This window comes from Simochromis diagramma, unplaced genomic scaffold, assembly GCF_900408965.1.
Source record: "Simochromis diagramma unplaced genomic scaffold, fSimDia1.1 OVJJ01000293.1, whole genome shotgun sequence".
Taxonomy (NCBI): domain Eukaryota; kingdom Metazoa; phylum Chordata; class Actinopteri; order Cichliformes; family Cichlidae; genus Simochromis; species Simochromis diagramma.
The window spans coordinates 6,881,354-6,903,544 of NW_024386801.1; the positions used below are offsets into that span (position 1 = coordinate 6,881,354).

General features: G+C 41.5%; 2 protein-coding genes across 2 annotated transcripts; one reads left to right on the plus strand and one right to left on the minus strand.

The window, feature by feature from the left end:
- Positions 1–1,859: 1,859 nt before the first annotated feature.
- Positions 1,860–21,093, plus strand: LOC120729650 (lysine-specific demethylase RSBN1L-like). The gene is made up of 8 exons (XM_040025406.1): positions 1,860–2,465; positions 2,732–2,857; positions 3,254–3,927; positions 14,218–14,355; positions 14,487–14,629; positions 14,727–14,894; positions 15,196–15,307; positions 16,804–21,093. The coding sequence occupies exons 1-8, from the start codon at positions 1,982–1,984 to the stop codon at positions 18,481–18,483; spliced, it is 3,525 nt and encodes a 1,174-aa protein (XP_039881340.1). The 5' UTR covers positions 1,860–1,981; the 3' UTR covers positions 18,484–21,093.
- On the minus strand, positions 20,187–22,016 carry tmem60 (transmembrane protein 60). The gene is made up of 2 exons (XM_040025431.1): positions 21,823–22,016; positions 20,187–21,603 (listed from the first exon to the last, which is right to left on the minus strand). The coding sequence occupies exon 2, from the start codon at positions 21,514–21,516 to the stop codon at positions 21,112–21,114; it is 405 nt and encodes a 134-aa protein (XP_039881365.1). The 5' UTR covers positions 21,517–21,603; positions 21,823–22,016; the 3' UTR covers positions 20,187–21,111.
- Positions 22,017–22,191: the final 175 nt, after the last annotated feature.

The window sequence follows — 22,191 nt, forward strand, 5'->3', positions numbered from 1 at the left end:
ATAGCTTAATTTAAGAAACGCTGCATTGAAGAATGATAATAAAACTCTTTAAAAAAAGGTGTTCAACTCTTTGGAGAAACTGCAATTAAAAAAAAAAAAAAAAGACAGAACATAAGTGAATCCTTCACAGATTTTTTTTTTTTTATTACAACCCCATAGATAAATGCATTTATGGGGATTTTGAATTTTCTGTCATTACAAAAAACATTTTAAAACCACAAGAACATAACAGATGTTTTTGGTAGAGATAAAAACTGCAAAATTATGATTCTGATTAAAAACATTTTTGTTGTTGAATGAACAAAATGGACTCACGAAACTATAAAATTCATACTTATTTCTGTATATCTGTCTGGACAGGAAAGTCTAACTATGACAGTGTGCGAAAATTCATGTTAAAACTAATCTGACATGACCCATAATTAATGAAAAAAAAACTAATTTAAACTAGTAATTTATGGTGACATAGTTGCAGTAATTTACTGAAACGTGAATAAAAATGGAAATACAGTATAGCAACTTGTCCATCTACTATGATAATTTATTTTAGCCCTGCCACTTCTTCTTTGGTCCTCCACTTGTCCAGTTTCCTCATATTTTTTAAGGACACACTGCAAAAGATGCTAAGTTTAATTTCGTTGGTGCAAAAACTATTTTATGCCTGTAAAGCTTTGTTATCTTTGACATTTTTTTGTAGATTCAATTAAAGGAAAGTGAACAAATTCCCTTTTATTGCAGCGAACTGCTAGTAAAAAATTGCCTATATATACAATTTAAAAATAGCTTCTGTTATATGTATACACAATAAAAGTTCATATTGTGTGGCTAAAATGGAGGCCCAGTGATGGTGCCTTTTATCCTTGAATGATTCATAGGTCAGTGTTACGTGGCTTAAGAAACAACAACAAAAACATTCATCTTTGTATGGTATAAGGACTGGACTGGAAATCGGAAAAAAAATGGAAAAAGCAGCCAATGTCCACAGAAAAACTTTGAAAGGCTCTTTTTTTCATAATGGTTATTTTATGGGTTTTACACTGAGGTGACAGCTGAGTAAATTTCGTTGTATCGGTTTTATTTTGCGTGCACTGACACTAAAGTGTTTATTAATAGTAACAGTAGTGGTAGTAGTAGTAGTCAGGGTCATTATAGTTTTGTAATTTCTAATTAGTCTTTATTTTTATTTCATTTGGACTTTTTGCTTTTAATTGAGGTCAGTTAGTTTTCATATTGGGTTCCCTTGTTTCAGTTCAGTTTTTATGTTTTGAAAATGTTTATTTTAGTTTCTATTACTTTCTCAAGTCTCCATTAGTTATTATTGTATATTGAGCACAGATAACAACAAAGTAACAAACACTTAGGCAAAGGATTTTTTGATAAGTTTGCAAAATTGAACTGAAAGTTAGTTTTAATTTTAAATAATTTTAAATATTTTTTATTTATTTATTTCTCAAAGGGCTAGTATTTATATTTATTTTATCTATCTAAAAAGTAATATTTTCACTCCTGGTTTTTAATTTACTTGTAGTTAGCTATATTGACCTTGGTAATAGTAGTAGTAGTAAGCCTGGGGAGCTATTGCTCCAGAACACTTTAAAGAAGTACAATAAAATATTTTTTCTTGGCTCCTCGGATAGACTGGGGGCTGCTGCAATGTCCTCTGATAATAGGTAATTGAAAAATGACTGAATTCTTTCTTCGGTGGGATGAAGGTAGTTGCGACCCTTTCCACCCGTGTTGGAGGAGTAAAGCTGATAGTCCAGCCCAGCAAAGCAGAACACTGTGACATTATTAAGCCCATAAAGCCGCCTCTGTCAGCGGCCCTCCTCCACTCACTGCAGTGTTGTCCCGCAGCCCGTAAACACGCTACCGTCTGCTGCGCTCTCATCTCCTTCCGTCCTACGTAACCCGCTAAGCCCCGCCCCCGGCCTGTCTCTCACGCACCAGTTACGTCTGACCGTAAAAAATAGAAACTTCCAAGATGGCCGAGTCCGTGGACTCCATGCATTTCGCAGCAAACAGCAAAACAAATTCCCCTAAACCCCTGATAGCTAAGCGACCGCCGGAGAGTCGTCCGCAGTCTTCCAGCGACATTTTCCCACCGCCCCCAAAGAAGGTCCGGGTGGAGGAGAAGGGCCTGAAGCACAGGAAACTGAACGGAGAGGTGTGCGCAGGGGAAAAACACAACGGGAAGCAGAGTTGTGGGAGCCCAGCGAAATGGAGTTTCGGCCCGGCCAAGGCGAGCCACTCCACCGCCGCCGCAGTGCCCGCCACCCCTGTCCGGAAAATATTCAAAATCAGCAACTTCCTCGCGTCGCCCCACAAAGTAAAAAAAGCGAAAGAGAAGCGACACAAGGAGAAGAGCAGCGAAGCGCAGCAGAGCCCGGGCGCTGCTGTGGAGAGAGTGAGCCCAGCTAGCTGCCATACAAAGCCCGAGAACGGCGACGTGAAAATGCTACAGAGAGGTAGGAGAGCCCAGCCGGGCTGCCCTGTTTGAACCGCGTTCACACACTTTATGGGCAAATTAAAACCCACCCGCGAAGCAGTACTGGTCATAAAAATACATTTTAGACATTATTACATAATTTACTGTAGCTCGGGCCCAGTGTTTATTGGGCCCAGATGGTGATATATAAACACACACGTGGAGCTGTTTGTCCGTCACTTATGTCTCCCAGCATGGATGCAGCAGCATTTCACCTCGCTGTCCTCTCTCGTTTCCCCTCCTCAGATCACCAGGTGAAGGAGAAAGACAGGGAGAAGAAGAAGGAAAAGAATAAAGAGTGGAAAAATCACAAACTGCCACCTGTCCACGAGATTGCCAGAGAAAACGGAGAAGTGGTTTCTCCGCAGAAAGGTAGGAATAAAATCCAGCATTGGGCAGGGGAGCTGAAAGTGAGAAACTACAGCACCGATTGTTTTTTGGGGGGATAATTTCAGGTTATTTCAAGCCCTTAAACGTGTTTTGTATTTCAAATGTAAAAGCAGGTGGCTTCCATGTGACTAAATGCATTATTTTAGATATTATGCCAGAATTTTGGAAGTGTTTTCAGTTTTAAAAGGAAGTAAATGTCCTAAATGCAATGTAGAAACATGGAAATATAACACAGCAGAGCAAATGAACTCACCTTTGAAGAGTTGCCAAAAGATCAGCTGTTTCAAAGTAAACTTTACTCGTAATATCAGTTTAGCTAGAGATTACAGGCTGCAAAAGCTGCTTGTTATTTTAAACACGATCTTGTCTGTATGACAGAGTCTAAGGAGAAGCCCAAGGCTGGTTCGGAGGAAGACCTCCTTCTGAAGAAGCTCAAGAAGAAGAAGAAAAAGAAGCACAAAGATGGCGAGCGGACGAAGGAGAGGCAAGGCAGACCCAAAATGTACCATCGCTCGTGCCAGACTGTGTGTTCAGGGGTGTCCCTGGGTCTGCCGGAGTTGCTCAATCAGATTAACGTGAACAGCGACAGCAGCAGTCTCAACCACAGTGCCGCACAACACCACCAGGATGCTGCTGTTTCTGCGGCTACCTCCACCTCCATCTCCTCCATGGTCAGAGAGAGGCTCAGCTACAGCTCCCCGCTGCACTGCAGCCCGGCCCCGGGCACGGCTGGCCTGGAGTTCAGACGTCTGATTCACATCGAGCAGCAGGCCAACGGAGGTGCGTCTGTGGTGCACGCCTACAACGAGGAGCTGGCCTGCCTTTCTCCGGCAGAGATGCAGCGCTTCGCCGATGAATTTGTGACCCTGTCGTTCAGCGATGACGAGGCCCAGGCAGCGTGTTTCGTGATGGGAATCATCCACGGAGCGGCGTCCTACCTCCCAGACTTCCTGGACTACTTCTCCTACAAGTTCCCCAACGCACCGGTGAAAATGGAGGTGCTCGGGAAGAAGGACATAGAGACGACCACCATGGCCAACTTCCATTCTCAGGTGAGAATGAGTTTTGGTTTTTAATTTTAGTTTCTGTGCTGGAAAGCATGAAAAGGAGAGGATGCTCAAGTGTCTGCTTTGATACTGTAAAGTGTCACTTTGTAGTCTGGAGGCGTGAGCAGCTCAGACTCAAACAGTGACAGGCTGAAACACCACTTCAACAGTCTTTGTCCGCACTGTTACCGGGTAGAGCTTTTCGGGACTCGTGCTGTCAGAGGGTTTCTGTCTTCAAGTGGTCTCATTGAGCTGTGAGCGCGAATGGTGTGTGTCTTGAAAACCTCTTCAAGGGCACCTTCAGGTGGACTCACACCTTTAGTTCAGGTGCTTGAAGAGAACAGGAAAAAAAGGTTATAGCAGTGTTTCAGATACTTATATTTTTCCTGAGGTGTCAGGTAAACACAACTCTTAAGTTTTGCTTTCTTCTGGCTGAATTTCAGCAGATCATAGGTCATGTTGTTATCAGTTTACTTAGCAGGTTTCCTTTTGGTTTTGTTCTAGATTCCTTTTTACTCAGATAATTCAAAATTGACAAGATGTAAACAGATCAGACTTTTTTTGCACATCATTTGTTGTGAATCAGACACTTAAGCATTTTCTACAGTCGGTCAAAAAAAAAAAGTTTCTTACAGGAAGTGTTTTCTTTTTAAATTATTAAACTTGTTAGCTGCATCACTTTGCATAAGAAGTGTCCACCTACCCATGGCCAGAATTTCATGGTAGCAACAACAAGATTGGATGGAAACATAAATGAGGACAGCTGAGCTTTTGCCTGGTGGATGTAGTCAATAGAAAGAAAATACTTCCTATAAGAAATAGCTCAAAACAGTGTTTGCTCAGGTAGGCGATTTCCATTTCGTTATATTCAAGGCAGATATCTCCAAATATATTTCCAAGCACTACAGACCAGAGCAAAAAAAATATGTATGTGTGATTTTTGGCATGAATTGCTCCTTTAAAACATGGTCCATGCATTAGAATAAATTAACTCTTAATTTGAGTTTCAGGTGTCTGAAGAAGTGCCAGGACCTAACTTTTCATTTTATCAGTAATCGGTCTGCATCTGTTTTTACTGACAGTGTCTTAGTGAAGAAATCATGAGTTAAAGGACATCCAGCTCATATTCAGCCATCAGTTTAACATGCTCGCAGAATTTTGGGGAATCAATTTAGGTCAAGAAAAATAAAAATTATTCATGCCAGAGACCCCTCGCTGGGAAGAAAATTATTCCAAGGGCTCTCTCTCCTTCGCTCTCGCTTTCTCGATTGGACTGATATTCCAAGTGCTTTGTAATCAGATATTGCTTCTGCTTGTCTGGCATCATGACTTTAACATAAGGCAGATGGTGCATTTCATCCTGTTGCTAGACTCACTAAAACCAAACTTTGTGCAACTGTCAGCAGATTTTCCCGATTTATCTCCTCTGGGATTAATGTTGCTTTATGATATGGATCCTGGAACAGAGTTATCACACAGTATTGTGCAAAAATATTGAGCCAGCCCCCACTTCTTTGTATTTTGCTTTAAAGGAGCCAGATTTTCTTGTAATCTTTAAAGTGGTCTTGAGCAATAGTTCTCCATGGTTTCCAAAGGTCTTTTTAGTTGAATCAAATGAGAAATTTTCTCAAATTTTGAAATGTCAAAGATAACACAGTTTGACAGGTGTAAAATTGTATTTTTGGAACAATGTGATTCCCAAAGCTGAAAACTTTGGAGAAACGCCTCTGAGGTATGCCAGACTTTTGGCTCATATGTATGGAGGAGGCGAGATGTACAAAACGAGTATCTACAGACATCTATAATACATGGTGGAGGCTTTGTCATGGTGTTGGGGATCTTGTAAACATAGACCTATGAATGCAGAAAAGTACCTTGAGATTTTGATCCACTCTGCAATACCATCTGGAAAGCCTCTGATTGCCAAGGCTTCATTTTTCAGCATGACAATGATCCAAAACTCACTGCCAGTGCAGAAAAAGCATACATGGGATAGCAAAACACACAACGAGTCATGGATTGGCCTCCCCAGAGTCCAGACCTCAATTGGAGCAGTTTGGGATTATCAGCAAACTCTGTTTTTGCCAGATATACTGTATTTCCATGCTTGTACGTGTTTTTAACAAATCGCTGCACCTGCGATGTAGCTTTTATATTTTGGATTTATTTATATAATTATTCATTCATCCATTCATGTTTTCAATTCAGTTTATTTCAAGTTTGTTTCCACTGTGGGTTCTCTCGTCTCCGCTGAGCTTTTATTAGTTCAGTGCTAGTTTAGGCGCGATGTAAAAAGTTCAGAAGGGTGCACAACACAAACACCCCCAGCTGACTCTCAGCCATGCAGACACGCCAGCCTCAGTAAATATATGCACAGACATCTCCTGATGCTAATCGTTTTGACAAATTTGACCAAATTAACAAAGAATAGAGATAAAAACACCTTTGGTATGTTTTTATTTTAAATTTGTATGCAAATAATGTTATCTGAAGCACCAAAATGGTAGCTACCTAAGCTAAAAACTAGTCAAAGGAGCTTGCAAAGAAAAGCGTCTGGACTTCTTTAAGTTACTTGAAGACGTTTCACCTCTCATCCGAGAAGCTTCTTCAGTTCTAAGGTCAAATGGTGGAGAGTCCCAGATATAAACCTAGTGGGAGTAACCCCCCCACAGAGGGACAAAAGGACCCCCTGATGATCCTCTAATCGCCTGAGCCAAGGTGTGAAACTGGGTGTGGGTCCCAATCAGCCAGAGTTACGGGTGAGTTCATTGTGAAACCTGGCATCCATGGATTCTGTCAGTGTTTTGATCTGTTCACCATCAACATTGCGTGCAGCAGCAACCACAGCCTCCCAGACACTGTTCAGAGAGGTGTACTGTTTTCCCTCCTTGTAAATCTCACATTTGATGATGGACCACAGGTTCTCAATGGGGTTCAGATCAGGTGAACAAGGAGGCCATGTCATTAGTTTTTCTTCTTTTATACCCTTTCTTGCCAGCCATGCTGTGGAGTACTTGGACGCGTGTGATGGAGCATTGTCCTGCATGGAAATCATGTTTTTCTTGAAGGATGCAGACTTCTTCCTGTACCACTGCTTGAAGAAGGTGTCTTCCAGAAACTGGCAGTAGGACTGGGAGTTGAGCTTGACTCCATCCTCAACTCGAAAAGGCCCCACAAGCTCATCTTTGATGATACCAGCCCAAACCAGTACTCCACCTCCACCTTGCTGGCGTCTGAGTCGGACTGGAGCTCTCTGCCCTTTACCAATCCAGCCACGGGCCCATCCATCTGGCCCATCAAGACTCACTCTCATTTCATCAGTCCATAAAACCTTAGAAAAACCAGTCTTGAGATATTTCTTGGCCCAGTCTTGACGTTTCAGCTTGTGTGTCTTGTTCAGTGGTGGTCGTCTTTCAGCCTTTCTTACCTTGGCCATGTCTCTGAGTATTGCACACCTTGTGCTTTTGGGCACTCCAGTGATGTTGCAGCTCTGAAATATGGCCAAACTGGTGGCAAGTGGCATCTTGGCAGCTGCACGCTTGACTTTTCTCAGTTCATGGGCAGTTATTTTGCGCCTTGGTTTTTCCACACGCTTCTTGCGACCCTGTTGACTATTTTGAATGAAACGCTTGATTGTTCGATGATCACGCTTCAGAAGCTTTGCAATTTTGAGACTGCTGCATCCCTCTGCAAGATATCTCACTATTTTTGACTTTTCTGAGCCTGTCAAGTCCTTCTTTTGACCCATTTTGCCAAAGGAAAGGACGTTGCCTAATAATTATGCACACCTGATATAGGGTGTTGATGTCATTAGACCACACCCCTTCTCATTACAGAGATGCACATCACCTAATATGCTTAATTGGTAGTAGGCTTTCGAGCCTATACAGCTTGGAGTAAGACAACATGCATGAAGAGGATGATGTGGGCAAAGTACTCATTTGCCTAATAATTCTGCACTCCCTGTATATATATACACACACACACATATATAAATACACAGACATATATAAATAAAATATACGAAGGGGATAGAATAAATAGTCTGTAAGTAACATGTGCAACAATGTAGCCCACACAACAAATTACAACATGAAAGTTCACAGTAGAGTAAGAAAACACAGAGCAACTAATAAAAATGCAAGCATGCAGCATTAAATATAACACACATCAGCGTAAAGTTAATGGTCACAGATCTGGTTCTTCTTTAGCCATCATTTAAGATGAGTTTAGACTTTCTGAATGTCTTAAATCTCTAAAGGATACATATTACTGACAGTAAATTGATACATGTTATATTACCTCAGTGGTGTCAGTTGTAAAACTGTGTTAAAACTGTGCAACAATGTACTGTGGGCACTTTTGTCCTCCAGCCTTTATTTTGGTATTGCAGTAATTTGTGAAATTAATAAAACAGAGAAAATTATAGCTTAAGAAATATTATAGAAATGAAATGCCTCTGGTTTCAGAACTTTGATAGCGTGATTAGAGAAAGATGTAAGTGGTTTGATAAGAGGCAGATGCCCGAGGCCAGGAGGTTATACAATATGGTGAAGCCAATCTCTAAACCTGCTTACCAGCTCTTAACAGTGCTGCTCAGATTTAATTTAATTGTTTTTTATGCATTTGTCCATCGTTGTTAAACCAAAATGATTCCATTATGTTTGTTACTGGAAACACAAAGAAACTGTTTGTAAGCAGTGTACCTCCTGGTCCAAGCAATTTGTTAGTTTGGCTGCAGAAATGCAAATAAAACTGAAGTGTCAGCATGTGTTTGTAATCCATTACCTGTGTTACACACATTAATGTCATTAATATAGAAGCTAATTTGTCCTTGTGCAATATCTGCTTTAGTGTCTCAAGATGTAGGTTTAAGCCCCACTTTGAGCAGTAATAATTAAACCAGGTCACACACAGATCGCCTTCAAATGCTTTAAGATCTTGAATGATACTGTTTCTTACTATTTTACTACTCTCCCTTTTAGCCATAACAATTATTTAATTAGATTATTATCCTCTGAATGTGTCAGTAATTGTTGAGCTGCTACCTCTGTGGAAATTAGAAATGAAAATTGGAAATGAGAAGCTGTTTTCTCCCCCTGATTTGAAAACAGGAATAATGAGAGCTCTTTTCTAGTGAACTGTGTAGGTGATTTTTTTTTTTTTTTCTTACATACTATTAAAAAATGCTTTCAGCTGACTATAATAGAATAGGAAGCCTTTATTGTCGTTGTATTCATGGCACAGTGAGATGGTGAAGCCCCCCTGAGTAAAGTGAGCGATGTACTCGCGGCCGTGTCGCTGTCAGACATGTCGGAGTTTCTCCAGACACTAAGCTCACATGTGGGAGTAATGGATTGTAGTATTGCACGTGTTTTATTGCACGGCTTGACTAGAGAGTGCTTTGTGTCACAGACCGAGTAGACATGGGTCTACAGTTCACACTTTAGGAATCCCTGTTTTAGATCACGGTTTATGATGTGACTTATTCTGGGCTCAAATCATTTTACATAGTTAACAAAGTGAAAAATGCATAAAAAATCTTTTAATAAAAGAAAAATGGGATACAGATTCTTGAAGGTTTTGGTGGACATGGTTTTGGCTGGTGAGAACATGTTTTAGGGGAACATTTGGTCTGTTTAGCTATTACACGTTCCCTCATTGCAAATCTTTGCACATTATGCTGAACTTTTTTTTTAAACATTTAACACATGTACCTGTAAATGAATAAAAACTCAAATCGTCTAACTCCTGTTGCCTCTGTTATCACATCTCCGCTTTGTGGTGTGATGCATGGAGATGTACTTCTATAATATGCTGTTTTATGCATTTCCATTTATTTTCTGTGGTTGGTAAGACAACAGCAGAGGAGAGATGACAGGAAATGGGTGAAAAGTCCTTTGCTGGTTACAAGCTAGGGTCATTTAGTTAATGGTTTGCGCCTCGACATTGAAACCGCAGGGCTGCGTTAATTGATTGTAATTTCTAACGCTGTTATTCAGCCCTTGCAGGATGTTTAACTGTCTTCCCCTTTGTGTAAACACCGTTTTTCCTGGTTAAGGGCCAATTGGTGGTTAACTACACCTGTATGCAAGATTAGGTCCTGTGGAGTTAAAGACGTTGAATCTGTTTTATTATTTGACAGAAATCTATGCAGTGTCCTGCCATTTTTAACTGTCTGATAAGCAGAATGACTTTTATGGTTCAGTGAATAATGTTCCAATTAACAAAATGACTTTAAATAATTAATTTATCACCATGCAGCTGATTTTCCTTCAGCTCTGGGTAAAAACTTTCTATGCATAACATAGACACATGCATTGCTGATCTTCTGGGATTTTCCAACAAAACCGTCTTTAGAGCTTAGAAGATTCTTGGCACATTTTGGTCTCCTTAGTAGTAACTAGAGCTGGGCGATAGAACGATAACGATATGTATCGCGATATAACTTTTACTCGATAGAGAAATTAAAGCTATCGCGATAGACCTCGCCGCTCTTGTCCTCTTTTAAAAAAAAAAAAAAAAAAAAAAAAAAAAAAAAGGTCAGCCAATCCAAATTAAGTAGCGCAGAGCCGAACCAATCACAGCCGCAGCGTCACGTCGCGTGACTTGTTACGTACAGCACAAGTGCCAAGCCGCACATGTGTATTTGTTTGGGAAGCAGCCAGCCACCGTACCGCCCGGGTAATGGAGGAAATGAGTGTGCCGACTAGAAAAATCAACCGAGCGTGACCGAAGGTACGAAGAGAAAACAGATGATGGTTCCAATGCCGGAGAGATTGTCGAACGGAAGTGCCATAGAAGTTCCGTAGTGTGAAGGTATTTTGGCTATTTCAAGTCTGACAAAAAACAGAGCAGCGCGCACTGTAAATTGTGCCGAAAGCAAGTCTGGAAATACAATAAACTGGTGCATGCGTCACACTGTGCGCCACGTTATTGTTTCGGTGAAATGAATTTCTACAATACTGTTACTGTTAATTCTACTCTCTGCAGTGTTTAAATGCTTACATATACACACAGTTACTGTCCCTCCACACATACGACTCTGTTCTGCTTCTATGCCCCAGCTTTGTTTACTTTTTCCCACCGAGGCTTCTAGACTTCTGATTGGCCAACATTTCTGCACGGTTAGGAATCTAGCGCCACCTGCTGCTTTGGCATGTTCATAGCAGCGTTTTCCTTCATTTCTGCCTTTATGTGTGGACGGGATTATTTTTTAAAACGAAAACGGAAAATCTCTGTTTTCAAAAATACCCGTGTACGTGTGGACGTAGCCTCAGTCTCTGACTGGAAGCGCTAATTCGTCATTCGGCTTTTGTCAGACTGAAGTAACTGTTAAAACTGTTTGAAAAGCTAAGCTATACAACAAGGAGAGATTGAGAATTTCCTTTTAGTTCTCAGTTTATTTGATATTGACAAAAGTTAGTTTTGTCTGTTCTTCTGTAAAACAAACTAAGATTTATTTTTAGAATTAATATTTTGTTTCTAAGTGGAATTGACAATTTAGTAGTCTGTTTCGTTTGTTCTATTTTGAAACTTAAACGCTTTAGCGGCTGCCTTTTGTGTAGTTTGCAATATTTGCCTTTATTTATCTGAAAAAGTCTCATGTTCCTTAAGTACATCTACCCTGTTGAACTTCATCCATCCATTCGCGTCCGCTTAATGGATGAACTTATTATGGGAAATAAATATTTAAATAAAAACAAGCTGCTGATTATTTCACATTTTACTCGTGAGCAACGGCACATTTAAATCTTACAAATATAGTTATTTGTCTTATATCGTGATAGATATCGTTATCGCCTGAAATGAAAAAAACATATCGTGATATGAAAAAATCTTATATCGCCCAGCTCTAGTAGTAACTAAGCATTTTTTTTAAATTCCACAGCTTACCCGAGTATTGTTACTGACAATGTCCAAGCCTTTATGACCACAGTGTACCCATCTGATGCCTGAACATTACAATGGATTCACTGTACTCAAATAGCCTCCATGGATCTTAATCCAGCACAGCACCTTTGGGAAATGCAGCCAATAAACCTGCAGCAGCTGTGTGATGCTATCTTATCAATATGGACCAAAATCTGATGAACGTTTCCAGCCCCTTGTTCCAAAACCTAAAGCAGTTCTGAAGCCAAAATGAGGTCCAATCTGGTGCTAGTGAGGTGTACCTATTAAAGTGGCCAATGAGTGCATTTTAGTGTCCTTAAGTATTACAGGAGTTATCAATAATAATGAAATACAGCAGGAAAATAAATCCACTAACAAAGAACAGCATCAAATGCAGAAAAGAAGATTGTTTGTTCCAAAAATCATGTAGAGAAAACCCAGAAAGTGCCGACTTTGTTGTGACAGAACAAATTACATTTTGGTTAAAAAAAAAGCCCCCCTACAATAGAAAATTAGTGCTATCGCTGTTTGGCTGTCTCAAAGAACAGAACTTAAACTCTTTGTGTGAAAAGTGTGTTGGGAGATTACCTGTACTATCTCTGTGTAATGTATTTATCATATAAACATCATCTGTTTATGGTCTGTTGACATATTCTGACATATGTTTACTAAATAAACAAATCTTCTGCTCTAAAATTTCCACCAAGATGAATCCAGTTGGATCTTTTGTTAATGCAATGTGTTATCATTAAAACCTTATCACTACACACCCTTAATGATTAGTTAGGGGTTAAAATTAGAAGTACTTGCGGTACATTATGATGCAGGAAGGAAACAAACAGCCTTGTGGCAGATTGTGACAAATGATAAAACTTTATGAAGTGCTGTACATCATCATGTCTGCTCCATTGCATTTTGTGTTACAGATTTTTAAGTCTTCAGTCTGTCAGACTGTTTGTCCTCTTAATACGGTTTGTCTTCTTAATGAGGGCTTTATTTAAGGGCAGGTGAAGTGGAAGGGTTCCTCCATTTATGTTATGAATGCATAGACTGTGTTAGCCTCAGCTGCTAGATGAACATGCCTATAAAAGGTGTATATAATGTTTTAAAAGTAGGGCTGCCACTATTAGTCGACTAGTCACGATTGCGTCGACTATCAAAATCGTCGACGACTAATTTAATAGTCGATGCGTCGTTTGAAGCTTTGCAAGATCCCAAAAGACGCAGGAATAAGTAGTAGGTTTTAAGAGTGTAATAACGGACTGAAACAGAAGATGGCAGCACTGCATGTACAAGGATGCCAGCTGCCGTTAAACCCCGAAGAAGAAGAAGCGGTGTCCTGTATCGTAGCTGTGTCCAAATTCAGGAACCGCATCCTCCTGTGCCCGCATTTGTAGGCCAATTACGTTACAGCGACACGACGAAGACTGTCCAAATTCGAAGACTCCGACAAATGAGCCCTTCGTTTCCCCAGATTTGAAGGATGGGTCGGGTGTATACTTCGTGGCCCAACCTATCCCAGAATTCATAGCGTGGCCCTGCTCAGTTTCCAACAATGGCGGCAGCTAGTTAGTTTTAATGTTACTCTTATTATTCTTTCTGGGTCACAAAATAAACATTTAGCATATTTTCAGACGAGAATGTAGCGGTGTAAACCTCAGATATCTGCTCAGTTTATCAAGACACCACATATTTTCAAAAGCGCTCCGACGTTTTCGGAGACGTCTGTTACCCACTAGCTCGATAGCGAGCCGGGGGCAAGGCTCACTAGAGCCGGTGGGCAAATCGTTTTCAAACCACCTCAGTCTTTCGCTACTCAGGTTAAATATATGGAAGTCACTTAGATAAGTTAAAAATGTTATTGTTTGGCTTTTATCAGTATTTTATTTGTTCCTGAGTAAATCGGTTTGGCTGAGATTAAAGTTATAGTTTTTACACAGCTGAATAACGTCAAGCAGACAGCTGATTATCAGAAGTGTGAGATGCTCGAGAATATACTCCGGTGTCCTGTTATATTTTAGATAGCAAGGAGCAGATGGCTGAGTTTATTAAACTTCACCGAACAATCTGCAAATTTCATTAAAATGTAATAAACTATCATCTTGTCTTTATTTTTAGTTGGCACATATCTTAAACACTTAAAGCTGTAAACTAATGATAGTTATATAAGAGCAAATGCATGCTGGTGCAATAAGCTGTACGTTTTATGTCCAATGGATGCATGATCTGATTAGTCGACTAATTGCAAAAATAATCGGTGACTAGTCGACTATCAAAATAATCGTTTGTGGCAGCCCTACTTAAAAGCATCTTGTGCAGCAGTAAAACAGCGTGTCAGGTTAACATTTAGATTTATTATTACCTGCTGAGTCTAATCTGTGTCCTCTGCGGCGCCTCCTGCAGGTGAAGCGGACATATTCCCAGGGAACGTACCGAGCTGGGGCCATGCGGCAGGTCAGTCTGGTCGGAGCTGTGGATGAAGAGGTCGGAGACTACTTTCCCGAGTTCATCAGCATGTTAGAGAAGTCTCCTTTCCTGGAGGTTTGTTTGCTTGCATCTGTATTTCTGCACAGCACTGGAGTCAGTGGCGTGTCAACATCTGTTTAACTTCTGCCAGTGAAGTGCTGCGAGGTGTTATGTAACCCGACGTTTCTCGTCCTGTGTTTGTGCAGCGGACCCTGCCCTGGGGAACTTTCTCCAGTCTGCGGCTGCAAAGCCCCACAGAGAGTGACGACGGCCCCATCATGTGGGTCAGACCTGGAGAACAGATGATACCTCTGGCAGACATGCCAAAATCACCTTTCAAAAGGAAAAGGTGTGTTCGCCCTGTCTTTAAAGCAGCTGCATTTATCTTTTAGGGGTACCTGCACATCTCGAATTTGTTGTGACTCTTGTAAATAAATGTATTTCAGGTCCACCAATGAGATAAAGAACCTGCAGTACCTTCCTAGAACCAGTGAGCCCAGAGAGATGCTGTTTGAGGACCGGACGAGAGCTCACGCTGACCACATCGGTCAGGGCTTTGAGAGGCAAACTACTGCAGCTGTCGGTGTGCTGAAGGCTGTGCGCTGTGGAGAGGAGTGAGTTCAAAGTGACATCTTCTTATGTTTTTAAGCTTATCACTTAAACATCTGTATAAGAACAGCTGTGTATTATATATTAGACTAACAGAGATGGTTACAAATTTTATGAAGGTAAAACGGCAGCAGTCAAGACAGGCAATGTAAAATACTGACATTTACAGTCAAGGTCAGCTTATTATTTGTGTGCTGTTAATTCCAAATATCATGATATTATATAATAATATGTCTACAGTAGCTTTTGCGTCTTTTTCTTTGCTGATTAGAGATTGATCACAAACGTTGTTTGTATTCTTTACAGCAGCGACACTGCTGCGCGGATCACCAAAGACGTCGTGTGTTTCCACGCAGGAGATTTTCCAGATGTGGTTATGAGGCTGCAGCTGGATCTCCACGAACCCCCACTCTCTCAGGTGGGGCGGTGTTTTTAACAGTGTCTAGGGGTACATGCCAGATATAAATAAATATTCTTTTTTTGTCTCTCAGGTCACGCCTTCTTTAAAAAGTGTGCAAATATAAATTTTAAAATGATAAAAAATAATAATTAATAGATTGCCTATATTTGCAGCCCATATCTTTCAACACACTGTATAGCTCATAAAATCAGCAGCAGTAATTTAAAAGGTCGGATAAATACAGAGTGCACCACCTGTTCTGCACTGAACAGCAGCCAGACTTGGTTGTTGGGCTATAAAACACATATGCTGGCTTTTTGGAATATCCCCAATTTTTCCCTCCCCGGGGCAAATGTAGATGTTTTAATTTGCTATTTCAGTGGTCTTCCTCTGGGAGAATTTAACTCCATAAATGATTAACCTGTAAAACACAATTCAGATCTTGCACTAATGGAAACTGAGCATCAATAAGTCTCACCCACAGCGGAGGGGAAACAGTTCATAGCTCTCTGTTGGCTTTTTATTGTGTGACGGTGCCTCTTTGTCAGCTGTCTGCTAAAAAAAAAACACAGAAAGCTTTTTGTCATTTTCAGTCAGATGGGATGCATTACTCAAAATTATAGAACCTAAAGCTAGGCTTTTATAAGCTGCCAAACTTAAAAAAACAAAAGTGTGGAGGCGACTAAAGTGGATACTGCTGATAAGACACTCACTATGCCCATGAGTGTCACTCTAAAGCTAAAAATTAACTTAAATTAACAGAAAACTAACACTCACAGGGTGCTAAACTTAGCTCTGGCATTGTGAATCTTAAATATTGAGCTGCTGGCAGGTATTTTGTTGGCGTTACAGCCTTCAGTTGCACCTTGTGGAGTCTAATGTTTTCCTCTTCTGCATATGACGTGTCGGCTCTGGCAATTGGCAGATGAAAGGCAGGGTGTTGCTCTTCTCTCCACCTTTAACTGTTTGGCAACTACACCAAAAATTGTATCAGTGATCGTTCACCCAAATAAGTTCATAGCAAGTTGTTTGTTCATTGAGAAGCTCTCATGATTTGCTTCAGTTGACCAAATTAACAGCAAAACAAATCAATGAGTTTGCTTCATTTTTAGATAACAAGTTATTCCAAAATTCCGGTTCCTGAAAATGGGATATGTGAGGTGGGACTAACTCACCTCACCCCTGTGCACACCAGCAGAACTGTTCGTGAATATATTTGCACACTCTGGTTGTTGAGACCATATTTAAAACCCTAACACTTCATTTGTAAGTGAAAATTGAAGAGTGTGTTTCTAATCATGCTGTTTCTCCTGGTTGTGTTAAAAGCAAATGTATTCTAATATATTTGTTATGACAGCATTAAAAACTGTTGGGGGTTTTCTCAAAAAACTTTCAGAAAGAGTGCCTAATGCTGCTTTAAGTGTAAGAAAACACAGATCTGCTATCACCGCAGGCATGTTTTCACTCTCTGAGGGGTTGTTGAATGTCATGTGCTCCTGTCCTTGCCTCTACAGTGTGTGCAGTGGATCGATGACGCCAAGCTGAACCAGCTCAGGAGGGAGGGGATCCGATACGCCCGTATCCAACTCTACCACAATGACATCTACTTCATCCCCAGAGGAGTTGTCCACCAATTCAAGACAGTGTCTGCTGTCTGTAGTCTGGCCTGGCATATCCGACTTAAACAGTATCACCAACATGAAGAGAAGGAGGAGGAGGAGGTTAAGGAAGAGGAGACATGTTCACCAAGACAAGTAACATGTTATATTAAAAAAGAGGAGGAAGAGGAGGAGGTAGAAGCGACGGAGTGTGACCTTGCTGTAAAGGCAGTGACGAAGCTGGAGGATGGGGAGGACACGGGGAAATGGGAGGGGGCACCCCCAGACACTCCGACACAGATTTTCAATGAGGAAGAGCGAGAGAACAGAGCTGACGTGAAGGAGTTGTCAGCGGCACTGTCACTACCTTTGGTCAAGAAAGAAAGAGATGAATCTGCACTCAGTCCCACACTAATGGAACCTCAAGCTGAGGAAGATGTAAAAGAGGAAGGCAAAGGAGCTGCAGACACCTGTCAGACACTGCAGATGGACCACGAGGAGGGCAACAGAGCAGATAGTGCCCCTTCAAAGCCATCACAGCAGATTAGGAAGGAAAGTGATGTGGAAGAAGAGCGGCAGCACAAAACATCAGGACAGGGCCTGAAAGAGAAAAGTAAAGAGAGTATACTGAGCACTTATAACGCACCCCAAATCAAAAAGGACAAAGATAAAGGCAGAAGAGAGAAGGATGAAAAGGAGAGGGCGAAAGAGAAGGAGAGGAAGGAAAAGGACAGGAGTAAAGAGAAGGAAAAGGATAAAAAAGACAGGGGGAAAGACAGAGAGCGAGAGAAGGACCGGGTGAGAGAGCAAGAGAAAGTTAAGACTGAGGGAGGACGAGAGGGTTGCACAACGACGCAGATACTGCCGCAGATGAAGAAAAAAGAGGAAGAGGAACGGACGAGAGAGGGCGGTAAAACCGCCCCAACCAACCCGTCAGCTCAGAGAGACGAGAAGTGGGCCAAGGAGTGGGACTCAAAAACGCAACCCCATGTCAAGAGAGAGAAGGAGCATGACAAGGACCGGGCAAACACGCCTGCTGCGGCTCACCCACGGCCAGACAGAGAGGAGGCTCGAGACTCCTGCACGCATAAACACAAGTCTTCCCATGGGAAGAAGGAGAAGAGTGGCCACAGGGAGGGCAAAGACGGCAGCGCGCTGGGAAAATGGGGGAGAGAAGACGGAAAAACTCACAAACCTGCGAACGTTCAGGTTAAGAAAGAAGTAAAGAAGGACAGAGATGTCAGCAGCAAAGAAGAGAAGAAGAAACCTGCTTCTGGTCCTGCCCAACTAGAACACAAACAACCACGGACACTGGTCACCTTTGACCTTTTTAAACCCATGGAGGCCCATCAAACTTTGGCTCTTTCCTTCACGGACAGTAGACCCAAGAGCCACCATCACAGTGACTCTCGAGGCTCCTCGTCTAAGCCTGCATCTGACAGTCGGACTGTTGCGCTCTGTAAAGGACCAAAAGTAAAGGACTCGGTGCCGGGTAAGCCCGGGTCAGCGCTACAGGATACAGCGCCACAGCAGCACTTATTAAAACAGCCCCTGAAAACACACACCCCCCAAACACAGAAAGACTTCTTAATATGAATGTCTAGATGTCTAGTCTGCTTTTCTTTTCCTTTTTTCTTTTCTTTTTTCTTTTTACTGTACAATTTGCGCCAAGGCTTTGGTAAAATATTTCAAAGTGCATCCTTACTTCAGATACCACAAAAGTGAGCGAAAGCTGCTTTGACATTGCCAGACCTCCTGTGACGCAGTGAAACGAGGGTGCGCTCTGCAGGTATTTTAACAAGGTCTAAGAATGTAAGCTAAGTAGCTCACTTCACGTTTGTTAGCAGATGTACGTAGGCTTTATATAAAATGTTATGTGACCCCGTGTGTCAGTGCCTGTGCACTACTTAGCTTCGCTCTTAAAGCACCTATTTTAGGTACTGGTCTCGCCAGTCTGAAAACAACCATCCGTACTCCCCTGCTGTAAGAACGACCTTTGTTCAGTGTTTGAGACATCAAGGAGATCCCTGTGATCTCTCTCAAATCATCTGTTTATCGTTGCTCATGCCGATTTGGAGGTTTGTTATTTTTAAACCTTCATATCAGAGCAAGTAGTTGTTTTCAGACTGGACTGTTGGACTCACACAGGGCTGTAAATGATACTGTATGTACCAAAACTGTACAGTATAGATGTTATTAGCACCAATGTGAGAAAATGTATACAGAAATTGCATATATTTTTTGTAAGACAGGTTTTATTTTCCATAGAACTTATTTATATCATTTACTGTCTGTTTTTATTTGAAACCGATGTATGTGAAAATTCTGTTGTAAATACATTTTATTTCCTAAGAATTGGTAGTGTGATTTATACTCTGATCAGAACCTCTCAATAAATGGTTCAAAATGTTGACTTGGTCAGCGTTAAAAGTCTCGCCTGTGTTTTGTATCAATGAGGTCACAGTCATTTGCCTTTCTGGCTGCTGGGTCAGGCATGCAAAGCAACAGTCAGGGCACAAGGCAGGTAAAGAAGAATGTGGAGGCAGGGGTGGGGCAGAAGGATATTAAGATAGTAGTTAGACCTGTTATAATGGTTTGGAGATGGTTTTGCTACATAAAGTCAAGAGAAGAGGTGAAGATGCTTGTGTTTTCACTGGGAGCGACCAGGACAGGATTACAAATGAGTAGTTTGTGTGAGAGGGCAGGATGATAGGTATAGGGTGAGATGGAGGCAGATGATCCACTGTAGGGACCCCTAAAGGAAGGGGCAAAATGAAACCTCAGATTATGGCAGGATGTATTCCAAATATGCTGTGAGTGTGAACTCTAAGCCCCTCCCACCAGAGAAAAACAGTAAAAATAAGTCGCTGCTTACTTTTGGCTCCATGTTGAGCAAAACTTGACTGGATCCTAGAAGAGGTGGTACTGTGGTGTTGTAGTCCAGGAGGAATCCCAAATGCGGATAAATTGAAGGGTTACATCAGGAAAAATCTATGCCAAATCAAACATGAGAATCCCAACTTCTTGGAGCATAAGGAAGCAGTACCTTCTTAACTTTAATTTTTATTTTCTCATCTAATACACCCTCCTGACCTGGAAATCAGTATGCCGTGCTGCAGGATCTCTAGGTTCCTGAAAATGCATCTGGAGCATAGGTTTGCTGGACAAGTTACAATAAAGGATACAAAGGTGTATAAGAGGAGTGTGACACATAGCTAGTGTAGTAGGAGGACTCGCACACACAATCACAAGTTGTTAGCCAATGAGCGTGTTCAGAAAATCCACATCTCTGTCACATAGACAGCCCAAAATTTACAATTTTATTCAATATAACCTGAAACAGAGGTTATGTCTAAGAATCATTTTCACAGTCTTTGTAGCATTGGAAGTGCTCTTGCAACCACAGATATCACCCCCTGGTGGCCATTAAAAATAATGCAGGTTAAACGTACTTCGACATGGGCTTCACTTATCAGCTGTAGATATCTCAGTCACTCTGAGATGACTGGATTTTTAAAAAATTAAATTCTATCATGAATTTTATGATAGAATTTCATTTCATGTCTTTTCATCCAGAGACACCACAAACACACTGCATCCTGGAATTCAGCCTTTTCCTGCTATGAAGGCTCAAAAGACTTAAATACTGACCTGCAGCAAAGGTTGCACTTACTCTTAAATCTCCCTGGGTCATTTTGTTTGCAAACATGACGTAAAACAGTCGACAAAAGGATGAACAGTGACATTTTTTTTTCCTGGCTTTCAAAAAGATGTCTACAGCAGGTTGTACAGTGCAAATTACATTTAATATGAGCAGATGGGGGAAGTTCTCATCTACATTCAAACTGTTGCTGACAGACTGCAGCTAATGTAGAAAAGTTAAGATCAGTGTTTTGTGTAGCACATGTTTGATCAGCCAGACTTTTTACCTGGCTCTTAAGTTTAATCCATTCCTTACTAATGACTAAAAATGAGCTAAAAGGCAGCAACACATGTCCAAAAACATGTCCCAAAATAACACTCTGATGCCGCCTGAAGCAGGTGAAGGTGAAGCAGAGCCTGCATGCCCCAGTGTGTAGATGTCACTAACCCAGTGAGTCTGCACTTACAGCAAAGGAACAGTGTTTTAAATAAAGGTCAGCATCTTCCTTCAGTGATGTATGCTTCGTGACAGATGCCTGAGTATTTCAACAAAAAAAAAAAAAAGTTCACATTCTGGCAATTTCAGTCTCTCCTATAGTGGAAGACGCTGTAGCCCAGCTCTATCAGTGCTCCACCCAGCAGCACCCACAGAGGGATGCAGACCACACTGATCCACACTTTTGTGTGCCCCTCCATGCGGGAGCACAGAGTCAGACAGAAGGCCAGCTTTAGCAGCAGGGCTGTTAGGTACCACAGCCTCCTCTTCAAGCTCTGCTCACCCTCCCTGGGGTCAAAGTCCGGCTTGCAGCGGCCTGCCATCTTCACTATCAGCATGAGGATGAGGATACTGTCAAAGGTCCAAACAGGGAGGAAGATTAGGAACCAATTCCAGTGGATTCTGGAGTCCAGCTTGAGGACCAGCAGGATCAAGAAGATCAGAGCAAATATCCATGAGAGGAGCACTCGCTGGGCCAGGGACATCTTCATCTGTGGAGGACTGGCACAGAGCCAGTGTCACCCACACCCAGAGAGACTGAAGAAGGTGAGGAGGAGGAGAAGCACAGTCAAGGTGATCTGAAAACACAGCAGAAGACAGCACAGGCCCGTCACTCCTTAATTATAAACACATGACTGAAAACTAGACCTCCCCCACTAGGAAGCAGACCCTCACGGGTCTTGTAGAGAAATCCATTTCCTGATACTTCCACTCAGTATTAAAGCAAACATGAAGCTAATGTATATTAGCAAGCTGTAGCTAACTTGTAAAACTGACCCCACTGTTCGCAGTCTTACCGAGTTCAGCAGCAGAGTCAGTTCGATGTCTTTAACCCGGGGTTTCAACGACAAACTCTTCAAACGAAGACAAATACCAAAATAGCAGACAGACTGAAAACAGCGGCGAAGAAATGCGACAAAACGTTAGCTTTCAGCTACATACAGCCGACAGTTACCCTGCATTTCCGGTTAGTCCTTTCAAAACAAGTGCACGTCCTAAATAAAATTACATTTATCATTTTCAAAACAAAACAGTGATTTTGTCAATCTGTTTTTGGATTGGGGCTTCACCCACTCATAGCAACCTAGTGGGGATCTAACCAAACAAATGCTTGATTTTTTTTTTTTTTTTTTTTTTAAAGGTCGACTTACTTGATTTCTTCCCTC